Source organism: Cricetulus griseus, chromosome 5, assembly GCF_003668045.3.
Source record: "Cricetulus griseus strain 17A/GY chromosome 5, alternate assembly CriGri-PICRH-1.0, whole genome shotgun sequence".
NCBI classification, from domain to species: domain Eukaryota; kingdom Metazoa; phylum Chordata; class Mammalia; order Rodentia; family Cricetidae; genus Cricetulus; species Cricetulus griseus.
In genome coordinates, this window is record NC_048598.1 from 19,071,399 (window position 1) to 19,089,816 (window position 18,418).

Below are 18,418 nucleotides of genomic sequence, written 5' to 3' on the forward strand. Positions count from 1 at the left end.
TACAAAAAATCAATGAATGCAGAGTTGGGTCTTTAAAAAGACATGATCCACAGATCATTAACCAAACTAAAAAAGAGAGAAAAACAAAATTAGTAAAGAATCTCACAAAGACAAAGCCTTAGGTCAGGTCGAGTTTACCAGAGTATAAATAAAAGTTAAAATCACTGGTCTTGAATATAGTTCATAAAGTAGAAGGGGAAGTAATCTACCAAAATCATCTTATGGAAGCAGGATTGCCCTGGTAGTAAACCAGATAAAGTTTGCCACTATGTGTAACAATCAATCAGTCAATAACAAGAAATAAAACTAAAGAACAAATTTTCTTAATGAACATGTGAACATGGTTAAAATTTAATAAAATATTACAAACCAAATTCAACAATATGTTTCAAATACCTTATAACTACTAGCAGATTGGCTTCATTCCAGGAATGCAAGGGCAATTCAATGTAATAAGCAAAAGTAATAAAACACATAAATGGACTATGGGACAGAAATCACATGATCATCTCAAAAAGTGCAGAAAGGACTTCTGATAAATCATCCCTTCCTGAAAAGAAAGCTCTGAAAAAATAAAAACTGGAAGGAATATTCCTCTGCACCTACAGCCACCATTAGACTAAATAGGAGGGAAAATGAAAGCTGGGTCTCTACGATGAGACACCAGTAAGTATGCCCAGGTTTTCACCTCTTTGCTAATGTAGTACTTGAGGTGCTAGCCAGAGCAATAAGGAAAGAAAAGAACTAGTGTGATACAAATTGCAGATGACATGAGCCTATACTGTAAAGACTCCAACAAAAACACTCTTGGGTCTCTTCAACACTTCAGCAATGAAACAGACTACAAATTCAAAACAGAAAACTCAGACACTTCTGAATAACAGATTTTCTGAATCAGGAGGAATCAGGAAGTAAAATTTCATGTTAGCTTCGAGAAATAAAACACAACAATAAAACTACAGCATCTTGAAGAACATAATAGAAGTTGCGAAGACTTTCTGTGCTCATGGATTGCCAGAATTAACATGGTAAAAATGACTATGTTTACTAAGCTGGACTCTTGATGACACACTTATACACACACATATATAATAAACACAATTTTAAAAGATAGAAATGCAATCACCTGTCCAAATTTACATGGGAGAATACACAGAAGCTTCCTAAGGACAGATGGTCAACACTGAAAAAGTAGATACTTCACTGGGCTTAGTACTCAGACATTTTGCAAAGTCACATTTATACAAGCCATATGGTACTGGTTAAAAACAGAAAACACGTAAAAGCAAAGAATAGAAACCTCAGAAACAGATATATAGATTACAAAGATACATAAGGATATAAAAGTAACAGACTATTTAGCAAGCGATTTTGGAAAACCTGGCTTTCCACTTGGAGAAAAGAAACACTGAATCTACACACCACACCTGACACACTCAAGGAGACTCTGGATCAAAGAAGTGAAAGGGCAGGATGATATAATTAGTAGATGAGAAATTTCACAAGCCTGGAGGAAGAGAGATTTTCTTACATGAGGGAGAAAATAAACAGCACAAAAGCATAAGTTAAACATAGAAATGTAAAAGAAGGATAAAAAGAGAAGAAATATTCACCAACCAATCCTGCTTCTGTGTCTCAAGATTAATAATTACAAAAACTGAATCAAAGTAGAATCGTGGAAATAGCAATGGTTTGTCAATAGGATGCAACTTGGTGGGGGGAGACTGAAATAAAAGCTTCTATGATCTTGTTAGAAAAGTGACAATGCCACAGTGTTTGACCAGGCCATAAAACAAGTAGCAGACTCCCTTGCTATCTAAATTCTGGGCTCACACATAGATAGCCACAGCCACCTGATTCTCAACAAAGTGTTTAAAATTTGGCTGGAAAAAGGACAGCCTCTTGAACAAATGGCAATGGGAAAATGGGAAAGCCCATGTAGATGAATGGAGCCAGATCCCCATTTTGTCCTGTAGAACAACCAATGCAAATAGATTCACATGATCAGACCTTAGGGTGGGGACAGGAGATGGTTCAGTCTGGAAAGTGCCTACCATGAGAGCATGAAGACCTAACTAAGATGCTACCCTCAGAACCCTGCTAAAAAGCAGAGCTGGGCTGCACACACTTCTAATCCCAGCACGGGAGAGGCAGAGCCAGGAACATATTAGGGCACGATAATGAGAGAATTTCTATCAGCTATTCATCTGACAAGAGATTGATATTCAAGACAAATGAAGAACCAGGAACAAACAAAAAGAACTAATTATCCAACCTAAATTCAGCAAATGAACTGAGTAGTCATATTTCAAGAAAGAAAATACTGGGATCAGAGCTAAGGCTCAGAGGTTTAGGGCATTTGCTCTTGCAGGGGACCCAGCTTCAGTATCCAGCACCCACATGGTGGCTCACAAGCATTCCTAACTCTACTTCTAGGTGATTGAACGCTATACTCTGAACTTTTTGGCATGCAAGGAAAAAGATTATACATATAAAAAATAAATCTTTAAGAAAGTAAATAAATGCAAATAGCGAAAGAACACATTTTCAAAAACGGTCAGAGAAATACCAATCAAAACTACATTAAGATTCAGTCTCCCCCACTGAGATCAGCAATTGATAAATGGGACCTCCTGAAACTGAGAAGCTTCTGTAAGACTAAGGACACAGCCAGTAAGACAAAACGACAGCCCACAGACTGGGAAAAGATATTCACCAACCACACATCTGACAGAGGGCTGATCTCCAAAATATACAAAGAATTCAAGAGGTTAGTCTCCAAAACACCAAACAATCCAATTAAAAAGTGGGGTACAGAACTAAATAGACAATTCTCAATAGAGGAATCTAAAATGGCTGAAAGGCACATTAGAAAGTGTTAACATCTTTAGCCATCAGGGAAATGCAAATCAAAACAACTCTGAGATGTCATCTTACTACTATCAGAATGGCTAAAATCATCAGCAAAGTGGCAGGATACAAGATTAACTCAAAAAAATCTGTAGCCCTACTATGTATGGATGACACATTGGTGGAGAAAGAAATCAGAGAAGCATCACCCTTTACAATTGTCACAAACAACATAAAATACCTTGGAGTAACACTAGCCAAAAATGTGAAAGACCTGTACTGTAAGAATTTTGAGTCTCTAAAGAAAGAAATTAAAGAAGATACCAGAAAATGGAAAGATCTCCCATGCTCTTGGATAGGCAGGATCAACTTAGTAAAAATGGCAATCTTGCCAAAAGCAATCTACAGATTCAATGCAATCCCCATCAAAATCCCAACACAATTCTTCACTGACCTTGAAAGAACAATTCTCAACTTTATATGGAGAAACAAAAGACCCAGGATAGCCAAAACAATCCTGTACAATAGAGGAACTTCTGGAGGCATCACCATCCCTGACTTCAAGCTCTATTACAGAGTTATAGTCCTGAAAACAGCTTGGTATTGGCACAAAAATAGACAGGTAGACCAATAGAATCGAATTGAAAACCCTGATATTAACCCACACACCTACGAACACCTGATTTTTGACAAACAATCCAAATATATATGCTGGAACAAAGAGAACATCTTCAACAAATGGTGCTGGCATAACTGGATGCAAACATGTAGAAGACTACAGATAGACCCAAGCCTTTCGCCCTGCACAAAACTTAAGTCCAAATGGATCAAAGACCTCAACATAAACCCAGGCAAACTGAACCTATTAGAAGATAAAGTGGGAAATACCCTTGAATTAATCAGTACAGGAGACCGCTTCCTGAACATAACACAGACACTGAGATCAACAATTAATAAATGGGACCTCCTGAAACTGAGAAGCTTCTGTAAGGCAAAGGACACAGTCAGCAAGACAAAACGGCAGCCCACAGACTGGGAAAAGATATTCACCAACCCACATCTGACAGAGGGCTGATCTCCAAAATATACAAAGAACTCAAACAATCTGATTAAAAAGTGGGGTACAGAACTAAATAGACAATTCTCAATAGAGGAATCTAAAATGGCTGAAAGACACTTAAGAAAGTGTTCAACATCATTAACCATCAGGGAAATGCAAATCAAAACAACTCTGAGATACCATCTTACACCTGTCAGAATGGCTAAAATAAAAAACACCAATGACACTTTATGCTGGAGAGGTTATGGAGAAAGGGGAACACTCCTTCACTGCTGGTGGGAGTGCCAACTCAGGCTCCAGCTGTGGCAACCACATGGTTTTTAATATTAGTAAAATTAAGTAAATTAAGCCTGTTTATTTTTTTATTTTTTGGCTTTTCAAGACAGGGTTTCTCTGTGTAGCTTTGGAGCCTATTCTGGCACTCGCTCTGGGGACCAGGCTGGCCTCAAACTCACAGAGATCCGCCTGCCTCTGCCTCCCGAGTGCTGGGATTAAAGGTGTGCGCCACCAACGCCCGGCTAAGCCTGTTTTTTAAGTGAAGGTTTTGTCTGACTGAACAACAGCAGTGTATCATGACATAAGAAATATGATCAACCAGATTCTTCCCCTGAAATGGAGTCAATTACACCTAGAATGAACAAAGAGAACATGTGCCATCTTTAAATGACGAGAGCATTTGGGACAGGAAAATGGAGAACACCAAGCAACAAGGGGACCAGACTAAAAAACATTAACATATGTTAAACTGTATAAAATGCTTATTACAGATCACATCCATAATACACAACATAACAATTTATATATCTTTACATTAAAGTAACCCTAAAGCAGTTTTCATATGTAGGAAATATAACCTAACCTAAAAGGCAAACGAACTGAGACCTAGCAACTGAGTGTCTAGGTAATTATAGACTGCTATTGTCAAGAATGACCAAATAAGGTATCTGCAGAAGAACAACCCAACAGGCTATTTCTGTATGTCATTGCTATATCTCCTACTGACAAGTTGTAACTTGCTTTTTTATGGAGTGCTACTCCATGAATCCTTCCCTTTTTCTGCTTGAAGCCTGTTAAATTTAATCTGACTAAGATTCTTCTTTTTTGACAATATGATACAGAATATATTACATGCATAGGATATATATGCACACACACATACATATGTGATTTTAGACTTTATTCTTGGGATAAAATGACATCAATGAAATGGTTTTAGCTTGAGACTAGCCAATGTAGAACTGTATTCTGTTTTACTGTTTAACCAGAGGTTCATGAGCTAAACACATGTTCTAATATTGAGCTATACTTTTAGGCCCCAAATGTGAATTTTCAATAGTCCGGTCTTCACACCTTGTGGACAGAGCCAGACCTTGAGTGGGAGAATGCAGAGAAGTTGGTGATGATGACTAGAACTCAGAAAAACGGAGACAGAGTGATGTAAAGTAGGAGAAGTTTTAAAGAGATATTACTGGCAAGATTAATTGGTTGTAGAGTATGAAAGGATCAAGGAATGAAGGAATGAGGTCAGACCAGACAGCGGTGCCTTGGTGAAGAGACCTAGAAGAGAGTGTTGGGAGATGGAGAGGAACAAATGTGGTTTTAGCTTTGTAACTTCCTGAGACCCGTGATAGGTGAATGAGAGGTGTCTGGGGCCTAGGGGGAAACAGCAACTAATGATTCAGATCTGAGAGTCTACTCCCCTACTGAGGTTAATAAAGCAGCCCAGAGGATATTTACAAAAGGAAATTCATAAACAGTGTTTCTTGACAATAAACTAAAAGCTATGTATCTACCCTTTGTTATCACAAGGCAAAGGACAGTGAAAATGATCATACTCAGATGAAGCATATTAGAGAAATAATCCAAGCCAGAAACTAAAGGCTCCTAGGATAACTTCTTCACATTTGTCCCATTGGCAGCTGAGCCATATGTCTCTCTCTCTAACTTAGAACAGTTCTTGTTGTACCTTCTATGCCACCCCACAAAATACTGAGTCCTAACACAACCAACCAAAGTCTGGATTTCTTTCTAAAAATAGGATAGCAATATACCCAATTCAATATCTAAAAATAAACTGCCAGGATGCTTTCACAACCATCTACCACCCTCACAGCCATTTATCCAAAGTAGCACTGCACAGACAGGAAGGTATAATTGGCTTTCAGAACATCTTGGTAGCTGTAAAATACAATACTTCCCACAGAGAGCTCACATCACTTACCATCTCCAACAGTGTGTTGAAGTCTATGGGAAAAAGAAGAATTCCTAATTTATGATCAGTTGCAAAAGACTATCTTCCTTGTTGTTCCATTTGTTATTCTTTTAGAGAGAAAACTTATATCTTAGCAATTAAGTGACTTACTATGTACAAAACCCTGCACTGTGTGTTTAGCTGCACTTACATGGGATCCTATAAGAGTCCATTGTATAATGGGCTTTAACTACACTACACTAGCTTAAAACCCATAAAGATTTTTCTTTTCTTTTCTTTTCTTTTTTTTTTTTTTGACCTAGGAGTGTTTATTTTCTGTGCGTTTTATCTACAGAACTTTAATATCAGAGCCGGGCATGGTGATGCATGCCTTGACACCAGCACTCAGACAGAGGCAGGTGGATCAATCTCTGTGAGTTTGAGACCAATATAGTCTACATAATGAGTTCCAAGACAGCCAAAGCTACACAGTGAGATCCTGTCTGGGGAGAAGAATTTTAATGTCAATACCAACTTATAAATAGAACACCACAGACCCATGAAATTGTTGAATAAGCACTTTCACAGTAGGAGAAAATGAAACAGACACCAATTTATCAAGTATACTGAAGTAAAGACTTAATGCTAGTTCTCTTACTGGGCAGTTCAGAGAACAGGAAAAGATGGGAAGCTTGTAATCCACTCATTAGGAGATGAGTGGCAGTGCTGGTCATGGATCTAAGTGGTTTTGTTCAGTGAGCCTGGGCCCACATTAGAAAGACACATGGGTTTAAGTTACACAACATGGCTTTCCCTTTTGCGTTTTCACAAAGTAAGATCACTCACCATATACAACTATTAAACTCAATACGCAAAAACACAGAGTCCTACATTCATGCTGGATAATGGCAACTCTCCCTTGGCATAAATCTTAAGGTTCTGGAGAGGTGACTCAGCAGTTAAGTTCACTTGCTGTTCTTTACTTCCCAGTACCCATTTGGAGAAGTTTACACTGCCTATAACTCCAGCTCCAGGGGATCTGATGCCCCTTTCTGGCCTCTTGGAACACCTGTCCATAGACACACATATACACATAAATATAAAAACAAAAATCAGTCAACACTCTTTAAATGAAAACATCACCACTCTCACCACCACCACCACAGATGCTCCCAAAGTATTATCATCCCATATTAATGCATCCTCTGGCATAAGGCTACTCTTCAGCTCTGACCCTGGAAAAACAAAACTGTATCTGCACCGTGCATGACTTCAAAGGCATCTGCTGGGCCCATTCTACAAAATCATAGGATTAACACCCTGGACTAAGCTGCCTCCCATCAATCAATGGCCTCTGCTACTTTTTTATTTCCCTGTGTTCTGGGGGACCAGGGTGTCCCAGGGGTCAAACCCAAGATCTCATATAAAGTAGGTAAGCACTCTACCCTTCAGCTACATCCTTAGTCCAGCCTTTGCTTTTGTTAACAAAGAAACCAGAATATTAGGAAAGGATGAGATACTCAAAAGGAAGAAGGAAGAAATGGAGGAGGCAGGGAGGGAGTGAGAAAGGGAGGGAAGGAGAGAGGGAGGCAGAAAAAAAAACAGAGGGAAGAAGTAAAAATACAAAGGGAAACACATGAGAAGACTTTTGCCATAGTCCTCCAGTGGATTGCTGAGAAATGTGTATCTCCTTCCTGGGTACCTAAAGAAATAATTTAAATGATACAGAGAACCCTTCTCCCTGATGTATAAAAAGAGACCCAACTGGATAGTATGAACATTTTCAGTATAGCATTACCACGCAATAAAGGCTAGATTTCCTCAAAGCTGTGAATCTCATTCTTCCTGAATATACTCTGTCTACATTTAGCCCATAATCAGTAATGAAGTTTCCAGAGATTCCATAGTATGTTGGGACCTGATGGGACTACTGAGGACTGGAAGATGTTTTCCTGCTCAGGCAACACTTTCAAGCTTGTCTTTGGAAAGGACAAAATTATCAATTTTCCCTCTCACCCACAGTAGAACAGGTCAAAGGGGTAAAAACTGTCTATCACGATTGGTACCCTCATGTGGCATCCAGTGAACATTATTTATCTTATAATTTTAATGGTATAACTACTTTGAATTATTCTAATGGAGTAGAAACTGTATTTTCCACTGTTTATATTTAAATATTTTGTGAGAACTGTAGTGACATCTCAGCAGTGAAGAATACTTGCTGCTCTTGTACAGAACTAAAGTTTATGTCCAAGAACCTACACTGGTCAGCTCACAACTGCCTATAACTCCAACTCCAGGGGCTCCAACAAGCTCTTCTGACCTCCAAGGGCATCTGCCTACACATTCACTTATACACATGCAGACAGACACATACACATAAATAAAAATTCAATCAAAGTAAAAAGCACTATAAAGTTTTACATTTGGCAAAATTACATCAACTAGGAAGTCACAGACAAAACTTTATTTCTCCTTAATGATCTTTAATACTGAATTCCATGACTATTTCTAATAGAATGGAGGGAAACACAATTTTACCTATTCCCTTTACCTTGTGGCATGGGTGCTTACATGGATGTGAGTGTGAGCGTGTGTGTGTGTGTGTGTGTGTGTGTGTGTGTGTGTGTGTGTGTGTGTGTAGTGTACAGAGGTCAGAACTGGTGTCACTCCATAAGCATCAACTACCTTATGTTTTCGAACTAGGGACTTTCCTGGTGTAATGCTCCCCAATTAGGCTAGATTGCTTGAGCTAAGGATCTCCACGATGCTACCTTTTCAGAAGTAGAATTTCAAATGTGTCGCCATGTCTGGCTTTCGTATGTGGGTTCTGTGTGTAAAATTCAGCGTCTGGTACTAGCATGCCAGGCTCTTTACCATCTGAACTATTTCCCTAGCCCCAAAACCTTTTCAGTCATTTGTCACTAGGCAGTGGTTCTCAACCTGTGGGTCATGACCCCTTTGGGGGTCAAACTACCCTTTCACAGTGGTTGCATATCAGATATCCTGCATATCAGATATTTTCATTATGATTCATAACAGTAGCAAAACTACAGTTATGAAGTAGCAAGAAAAATAACTTTATGGTTGGGGTCACCACAACATGAGGAAAAGGTCACAGCATTAAGAAGGCCGAGAACCACTGTTCATTAAGGATATATTTAATGATGAAGCTATAGCTCACTGGTAGAACTCAGGTAGAGTGCCTGCTTAGCATACAGGAGGCCCTAGCTTTGCCTCTCAGCACTCTACCCGAAAATATATGTATGTTAAGAGCATATTATAGAGCTAGCAAGATGGCTCATGAGGTAAAAATGCTTGCTGCCAAGCCTAAAGCCCTGAGTTTGATCCAAGAGAAGCACGTGGGGGAAAGAGAGAACTGATGCAGGAAGTTGTCCTCAACTCTACATGTGTGACGTAGAGTGTTTGTACACACACACACACACACACACACACACACACACACTATTAAAATTACTATATTAAAGTGTGTGTGTGTATATACACATGAGTATGTATGGACACCTAAATTTCTGTACTGTGGTTACCATTTCAAACTTAACCTGTGTGATCAAGCACAGATGCTGTGTGCTCTCAACAGTTCTGCCAATTATGGTGCTACCTTTATTTCAGTGACTATAACTAATTTCAATTGACCAAAAGGCTGGTGATTCTCCAGTTTAGATTCAACAGGAAGTCTGAATTTCCAGCATCCTTGTATCATCCATCCCCCAGAAAACACTGTGGACAAGTATTTACCAAGAACTCACATACTCAGTGTTCATGAGGTGGGCACCCAGCAAAACACGCAATAGAGATGAGAAGGCAGACAGAAAGGAAAAGTAGGTGATGGGTAGATGGCACCTGGCAGGCAAGGCAAGAAAGAAGACCAAAAGAAATCCTAAATCCAAAGAGCAATTTGATGCAGAGAGCATGCACAGCCTGGGCTAACTGACAGGACACAGAGGACGTGGCTTTCACTAGGCCACTTACAGATGCTTCTGGGGGATGCAGGGGTGGGGGACATGACTGTGCTTCTAGGTACATGAGACTGAAGGACAGAGTCTGAGATCTAGAAAAGGAAACTCATGTTCATGGAACAGCAACTATATTAATGTCTCAGTCTCTATCTTATGAGAGAATCATGGGAGGGGAAGACAGAAAACCCATATGGCTGATGGAGATTGAACAGAACAGAAACACTGAACAGAGTGTCAGATGCTTTGGTGTTTTTCATAGAGAATGTTTCACACAGAGCCCATGTTATCCTGGAACTGATTATATGGCCCAGGCTGGCTTTGAACTTGTAACAAATTTCCTGCTTCAGCTCCTTGATTACATGCCTAAGCCACCATGCGGGGCTCCCACACCCCCTTTAGTAAACAGCATCCCCCCATCCTCATAACCAAACCCTCAAACCATCCTTATCTGGGTCCCCAGAAAGCTGAAATGACAAAATGCTTATAATCATAGAAAGAAAAAAATAGAAAACATGATGCACAAATAAAGCATTTTAAAGAAATATTTTCATTACATAAATGAACAAATTATGCCCTTCCAAATTTTTATTATAATTTCAGAGCTGGTTGGTTCTATTTTCAGACAATTGGCTCTGTCCACTTTGAACAATGAAACTTATTTTTTAAAAAAAGTCAGTTGAGGAAATCAGTCAACACCAATTAAACACCTGGTCTTTGCCAGGCACTGTGGCAGGGGCTGTGTTATAATATGCCATTGAATTTTAATAGTCAATGTCAGGATTCATTGAATCTTGGTGTGAAACTGCCTCCACATTCATATATAGGAGGAGCAAACAATAAATAAATAATAAATAATAAATAATAAATAATAAATAATAAAGCTAGGAAGCAAACAAACAAGGAAACTGTTCATAAAAACCAACATCCAACACTGTTTCAGCAACTTTTCAAGAGAATCTGAAGGGAACGCAGTCAAGGCACCTATTTCAAAAGTGCATGGCTAAGAGCCAAGTGCTTAAATAAGCTAAAAAAGCCAATCGTTGGGTTATAAGGCAGCCATTCAGTGCATCACCTAAGCCATTGGGGCATTTCACTCTGATCCAAGTCACACTTCTAAAGAACCTTTCAGACAAAACTAAAATGACTTAAGAGCAATGCTCTTTGTCACTGATTCTCTTGTCAAATTCTTTTTAATGTCTGGAGCCCAATAACAATATCCACCATCCTGTTTCCTTTCTTAGATAAATGACATCATTATCTTTCTTCATTGGGGGGAGTTTTGGGTTTTGCATTGACAGGCTGGCATTGGACTCAGAGAGATCTACCCTCTTTACTTTCTAAGTGCTGAGATTAAAGGAGTGTGCTGCCATGTCCAGCCCAACAACATAGTAATTTTCAAAACATCTTCATTTATTTCAGAAACTAACTGGACATGTACTCCGCCAGGGGCTACTGCTATCAGACTGTTATGTCTGCAAAATTTTTAATGTGGTGGTTTAAACAGCTGTATATTGATGCCAAGGGTAGAGCCAGGTGTGGAGGCACATGCCTATATTTGCAACACTTAAGAAACAGGAGGACCAGAAGTTCAAGGCTAGGTCCATGAGATACTGCCACAAAAAAGAATTATTTTCTTAAGATCTCTGTGAGAAAATCCACACTCATAAAGTGGTCCCTTCTTCCTACTGAAACTACATGCAAGGTAAACCCTTATAAAAGTCACAATGGGAGTCACAGAGTTGAAGCCCTTTGTCAATTAGTCCTTTAGAAGCTCAGGGGACTGCTTGGCTTTGATCTCTACACACTAACAACTGATTTGTATTTTATTAAGTGCATACCCTAGATGGGGATTACTAGCTCAGTTCTTTCAGTCAGTTTCTTTGACTTGTCTGAGCCTTGGTTGTTCATGGGAAATGTGCCTAGGAATGGCTGTACTTCAAACTATGGTAAAGATTACACATACTTACATGATAATCCCAGAGCCTGATAGTCAGAGGAAGCACAGTAAATACAGATAATATCATAATTGTAGACTTTTACCAGATAAAACCAAATTAATTAGAAAAAATCAAATTATAAAGTATTGGGAGACTGGGGAAGCAAATAATGCTAAGAGTAAAAGGAGCGATATCTAAGAAGTCAAGAAACTACACAGATTCAAGATCTCAATCAACAGCAGACCCTGGCCTCTGGTCCACACATTTAAACCTCTCCTGAGGGCATCACCAGTGTTTTCACAACCCAATGATGTGCCTGAAGATGACAGGAAGCCTTTTAAAAAACAGATGGAACTTTCATTCCATGCGTTTAAAACGGAGACAGATTAAGTGCATAATTGACTGGAAATATTTCTATCAAAAGTGATTTAGCATCACAAATTCAATATATTAGATGTCCAAACTTTAATTAACTGCACCCTATTACTAGTCTAGGAAACTAATTCAGTTATAAAGCAATTGCTTGGCGTACAAGAGGCCCTGAGTTTGACACCAAGACCACTTTTCAAAAAGAAACCTCTCAAATTCTTTCTATTAAAAACTGAAAAAAGACACGTTTCAAATAAATTAATTATGAAATTTTGAAATGGAATGCCATCAATTTCTATACAACTAAAATGAGACCACCTCAGTGATAAGGGTTTTCATGTCTGCCAGAGACACAAAAGTGGGCATGGGAATCTTTTTTTCCTCTTGAATGATTTTCCCTATATTTGCAATGCAGTATAAAAAGAAATGCCTGCTCCCCTCTCCAGAGCTATAAAGATAAGGAATGTTGGAGGAAGCAAATAGATACAAGGCTCTCATGACTCAAAGGCAGCTGGGATTAATTGATCTAAAGAACTCCACACTAGGACCAAATACCTAGTTCTTTAAAGACAACACCCCTCAGGAAGTGTTCCCTGAGTGCTCCCTCAGTCCCGGGTGATTTCCTGGGTGCTGCTAAATCTGCATAGGATGTAAAGCCACAGAATGTGGTAGGTAACAAGGGAAGAGTCAATCTGGAGACCCTCTGACCCCACAGCACTGTCCATGACAGCTGGCTCAAGAAGAACCCTGTTTTCTCTCACAGTTTCCCCCTCATTTATCCCAAGGAAGGTCAGATATGTAGCCATAGCAGAAACCAGAAATAGCTCATCAGTGAAGGCATTAGATGTAGTAATGACTTTTCAAACATTCTTTCTCTATAAGTCATCATCTAGTGCCAAACACACAAAGAAAGAAAGGGTGACTCTGGACAGTGTTCGCTTCTAGATTTGCCTTGGAAGGAATCACACAGTATGACCTTGAGAGAGTTATTTAATCTCCACTTCCCCAACAACCACAGGTTAAGTCAAATCTACTCTTTGTTTTCTTTTTCTGAACAACAGTGGATGAAATATTCTGAAGAAGCTGCTACACAAAAACCTACTTGCTGGCCAGTGACAGCTATTCATTTCCAACCATCTAACACAAGCCAGGTGACTGTCACAGAAGAGTGACTGGCTATAAATTTTACTGTGCAAAATAACAAATCTGCCCGAAGAGACCAGCAAAACTCACATGCTACCAAATAGCACCTTCCAGAGTTCCACATTTTAAATTTGAAATTACCGGCAAAATTAAGTGATGCCCGAGACTCAAGAACACTTTTTATAAAAGGGAAATAAAACTTCAGTGTATTTAAGGTCTTATGATTTCTCAGGAATCTGTCCAATTCTCCTTTAACAAGTTCTATTAGCCCAATTTCTGCTTTATATTTGATAAATCACTAGTGTGGTTGCTGGATAGATGATAGCTATAAGGTAGCTAGATAGATGATAAATCGATGATTGATAGCTAGATTAGATAGATATAGATGATAGATAGATAGATAGATAATTAGATAGATAGATAGATTCTTGCACACAGTAACTTTTCAGTGATGGTACTAAAGCCCCAGCCATTGCTCAGGCTAAATAATTGCTTTCCCACAGAGCTGAAGCCCATGCTCTCCTCTTAGTACGTCCCTTCCACTTAGGAAAATTTGGAAAGCCAGTGCCACAATTCAGTAGTCCATGCATATCGCTGTAGCTCACTGTTAAAGGGTTTGTCTAACAAGTAGAAGGCTCTAGGTTCTAGTCTCGGCACACACACACTCCACAGTTACAGACTTGCTTTCATCTCCAGCCTTCACATTTCCTGAGGCTGGACCAGGGGAGGGTGCAGCCAGAACCCCAGTGCCCGAAGCTGGGGACACAGCTCAGTAGTTCAGTACTTGCCTAGCAAGCAAAAAAGGCCCTAGTTTCAAGCCTCAGCATCATAAATAAACAAGATTACTAATGGTCTATTATTTATTCATTTTCTAAGAGCATATAGCAAACTTGCTTGCATTAGCAAACAGGACAACCACTTAACTTCGAGAAGTACCTGTATGGCACCCAGGTCATTACATGATAGAAACTAAATTTAGAGGTGGGCAGACATAACCTATAGAATGTACTCGAATAAATGCCGTGTGCCTGCAATACAATCCTTGAGAAGGTCTAGGCACGGTTCTATTCTTTTATAACTGTGAAAATGTGGAAGGGGGAAGAATGACAAAAATGACACGAAGGACAGAGGTAACAAGACACAAAAGGGGTTAAAACACCCAGAGGAAATGGAGAGGGGCAGAGACCATAACAGTCCTCCCTTGAGATGACATAGAGCAGACAACTAAATTTTTCTTTTCACTACTCTGAAAGAGAACAGAGAACCAAGCACACCCAAGACATGCCTTGTGGCAAAAGGATCTCCAAATAGCAGGCCGGGCCTTTCAGAACGTGGAGGGGGCGGGGTGGCAGAGGAAGGCACTGATTGGCAGGCGACCTGCCACCCGGAGATACGTGGCAAGCGTGCTCACCTGTGAACACGTTCTGAAAGCCATCAGCTGTCGCTGAAGCCCCAGGTGCCTTGGAGGCCAGCACAGGGGACCCGCCACCACTGTCATCCGCAGTAGACCCGCGCCCCAGCAGGTGCACAGATCCTCCGGCACCAGGCGTATGAACGCCTAGCTCCTCGGTCCAGTCGGCTGAGCGGCTAAGGCCGCCGGCAAGGCTGCCTTCCAACCGGTGCTTCTTTGCCGGGGCCGCAGCAGAGGCCAAAGCAGTTCTGGGGCTCCGGCTAACGGAAGGCTCCGGTCGCTTCTTGATCCTAGGACTCTGGTTGGGGGACTGAGATGGGGAGTGATTGGGCGAGCTGAGCTGCCGAGTGGTGGTCTTGATGTAGCAGGGGGTGATGAGTGGGTAAGGTTTGAAACAGCGGGGGCTGGGCGCAGGACTGCCAGGCAAAGACGCGACTGCAGTGACACTGGGCCTTCGCATCCCTTCCTCCGGCTCTTCCTCCAGCCTCTGTGGAGCTTCTTCCACTTCTGGGACCCATTCCTCCTCTGGAGAGCCTCGGGGGGCATCCTCAAAGGCATCCTCTCCGCACTCCTCATCTGTGTCCCCAGCTTCGGGCACTGGGGTTCCGGCTGCGACCTCCCCTGGCCCAGCCTCAGGAAATGTGAAGGCTGGAGATGAGAGCGAGTCTGTGACTGCAGAGTGGGCGGTCGCGTAGCCGGGAGTCTCAGAGGCCAAGTGGGCTCCGGAGGACGGAGGATGCTCAGGCACCGGGGACTTGGTGGTCTCAGGCAAGTCAGGTCTCACCGGTTGTGCCTGTTCAGTGTCCTTTGCAGCCTCGCTACTTGGTCCCAGCAAGAACTGGTCCAGGCCCAGAAAGGCCCCGGGCTGAGGGGAGATGGCAGTGGGGGGCGCTGCAGGCTCCTCGGAGTCCTGGAGAAGCAGCTTCTGCTGCTGCTGCTGCTGCTGCTGCTGTTGTTGCTGCAGGCGAATTGCCTGCTGGATGTCTGAGAGCAAATCCTCCTGCTCAGTAGCCGAGTGGAAGCTATAGATGTCCGTGTCCGAACCAGAACTGGTCCTTTGTCCATCTTGCGCTCCTGCCGCAGTTCCCAAATCCTCCGCAGTCGCCTGGACCCCTACCCCAGCCTCGGCAGGCCTAGGACCACCTGGATGGATCACCTCGAAAGGGTCGGCACACTCGGTATCCGATAGGCCGGTCTCCTCAGCAGAGAGACTGAGGTCCGGGGTCTTGGTGACTATGGAGTGAGCGCTGTCCAGCTCCCCAATCGGCAGGGCCTGAGAGTCCAGCACATCCTCGCGCGAGTCGCCGGCACCTTTCCCCTTGGTCAGGTTCTTTCTGATCCGCAGGTTGGAAAACACCGAGGCTCTAGAATCCGACTTGCTCTTCTTCTTGCTGGTCTCCCCGCTGCCCCCTCCCCCCTTGCCGTGCTTACCGAGCGCCTTTTTGCTCCCGCTCGCCTTCTTTGTGGTTTCCGCATCCCTGGGCCCCGCGGCATCCTCCGCTCCGCCGCCGCCGCCTTCGTGGGAGGCATCACCTGCGCTTCTCTTCAGTTTCCCATCCTGGTTCCCCATGTTTCAACCCCGCTGCTGCGCCGCCGCGCCTGGGGGTACTCAGGCCATCTCGGCCCTGGCCAGGGCCAGGGGAGTGTCCGGGACAATTCAGGCAGCTGGGCCGGCCGTTGGGAGTGGAGGCCGAGGAGCGCCCAGCTGGCCCCGCTCACATCTGCTGCCGCTTTGCATAATGCGCGGTGGCTCTCCCGGCTGCCGTCCCTGCGGCTGTGGTTGCGGCCCTGGCTGGCGGGCGCGAACATGCTCAGTTCAGCTCGCACTCCCCACCAATGGCAGCACAGGACTCAGCCTTGGCCTGGCTCCCCGCCCACCTCCACCGCCCCCTCAGTGCCCCCTTTGGCTCCTCCCGCAACCAAGCAGAAAAACGTTCTCATCTCTAAGACTTGATAATTAGGGGGTGGGGGCTCGGGAAAGCTGTCTCTGTGTAACCGACTAGCGTTGAACATAGGCTATTCCTGTCAGGTTATCTCTGGGATCTTAATCCCCGCTTTGAAAATAAAACATATTGCCCTCAAAGTGGTATGTTGGAACATTTACACGAAACTTCAAAGCTCCCAGACCAGAAATGAGAAAAAAGAAAAAAAAAAGAAAATCTAAAGCTGAATTCCAGGTCAAAAGTGCCATAATATCAGGAACACACACACACTTCCGCCTGCTTCTGCATGGCTCCGATTCAAATAAAATACTTGCTGAATGGATGGACTGTTCTGTTTCTTCAACAGTTTTTGCACACTCTAAGGTTTGTGAGTGTGCCACTTAGGAAAGGTTCCTTCCCCAGGCTCTGTGCCTGTTGCATGCACATCTCCAAGAATAGGACATTAGCTGCCATTCCCAAAGTGGGTTTGTGGGACCTTTATGGACAGAGAAAAGAGAGGTAGGGGAACGTGAAAATACGCAGATTAAAGCTGATTAAAATGCTAATCTCCAAAATTCTATGTGTTTACCATATAAATTAGACAACATTTGTATTTAAAAAGGGTGCATATATTATAACTCCCAGGAGGTCAAACTCATCAATATTAAACATGTCACAATGTGATCTCATATAAGAAGGAAAAGAAAAAGAAATGCCCTTGCTACAAACACAGGAAATTAGACATTATGTTATAAAGGACAGCTGCTTTCTCAAGCAAATCCATCCAGGCACACTTTGTGCAGGGCCAGGGCTTCCCTAAGTTTCAGACCTAGATTAACACAAACACTTTTTCTTGTTTGTGAATTGTTGTCGTTATTTTAATGACATTAAATTATAGTTTTTGTTAAATATTTTAGAGCATCATTGGTACGCTAGAGAGCTTCAAGCAGTAAAAACATTTTTTTTAAAAGATAAAAGTAGCATTAATGAAAAATGTTATTCTTTGTTGGGAAATCTAGCCAATGATTCCTAGCCTTTCTCAAACTACGATCTTTGAAACAAGCATTCATTGAGGCAGGTGGATTGTTGAACTTAAGTGGCCTTTTTTGAGTAAACAGTTTGAAAAACTCAGCTTTAACTGTGCCAGGGTAATATCCCAGTCTCCAAGGAATCCTGAGAGCCTGGAAAGCCTTTATTTCACCTCTTTCACAAGGCTACAGCCACCCCACCCCCGCCAAAGCCACAAGGCACAATTTGCCTATGGGCCACTAGAATTCTCTGCCTCTTTGAATGCCACAATACTTTGAATCTTGATTTTTGCTCTCTATTGGGGCATCTTTGATTCAGACCTATTTGTCTCTTTGCTATTTTCTTATGTGGTGTACCCAAGAAGTTTGGAAGAAAAAAGGGAGGGGGCAAACAGAGCTGAAGGAAAAGAGACTGTGAGAATACTGATTTTTTTTTTTTTTAACATTCTTTGAATGTGGGAGAATAGGTAGCAGTTGTGGGGCATGGCCGAGGTTGAAAGAGCTCTATTGTAAGGTCACAAAAGGAG

The 18,418-nt window shown here is 42.0% G+C and overlaps 1 protein-coding gene across 2 annotated transcripts in view; it reads right to left on the reverse strand.

Moving 5' to 3' along the window:
- The window catches only part of Fmn2 (formin 2), a 291,955-nt gene extending 275,444 nt beyond the window's left edge, over positions 1–16,511 (reverse strand). For both annotated transcript variants that reach the window (XM_035444830.1, XM_027418908.2), the window contains exon 1: positions 14,942–16,511. In XM_035444830.1, the coding sequence (XP_035300721.1) occupies positions 14,942–16,511 (1,570 nt within the window). The remainder of the gene's footprint in view (positions 1–14,941) is intronic.
- Between the last annotated feature and the right edge of the window lie 1,907 nt (positions 16,512–18,418).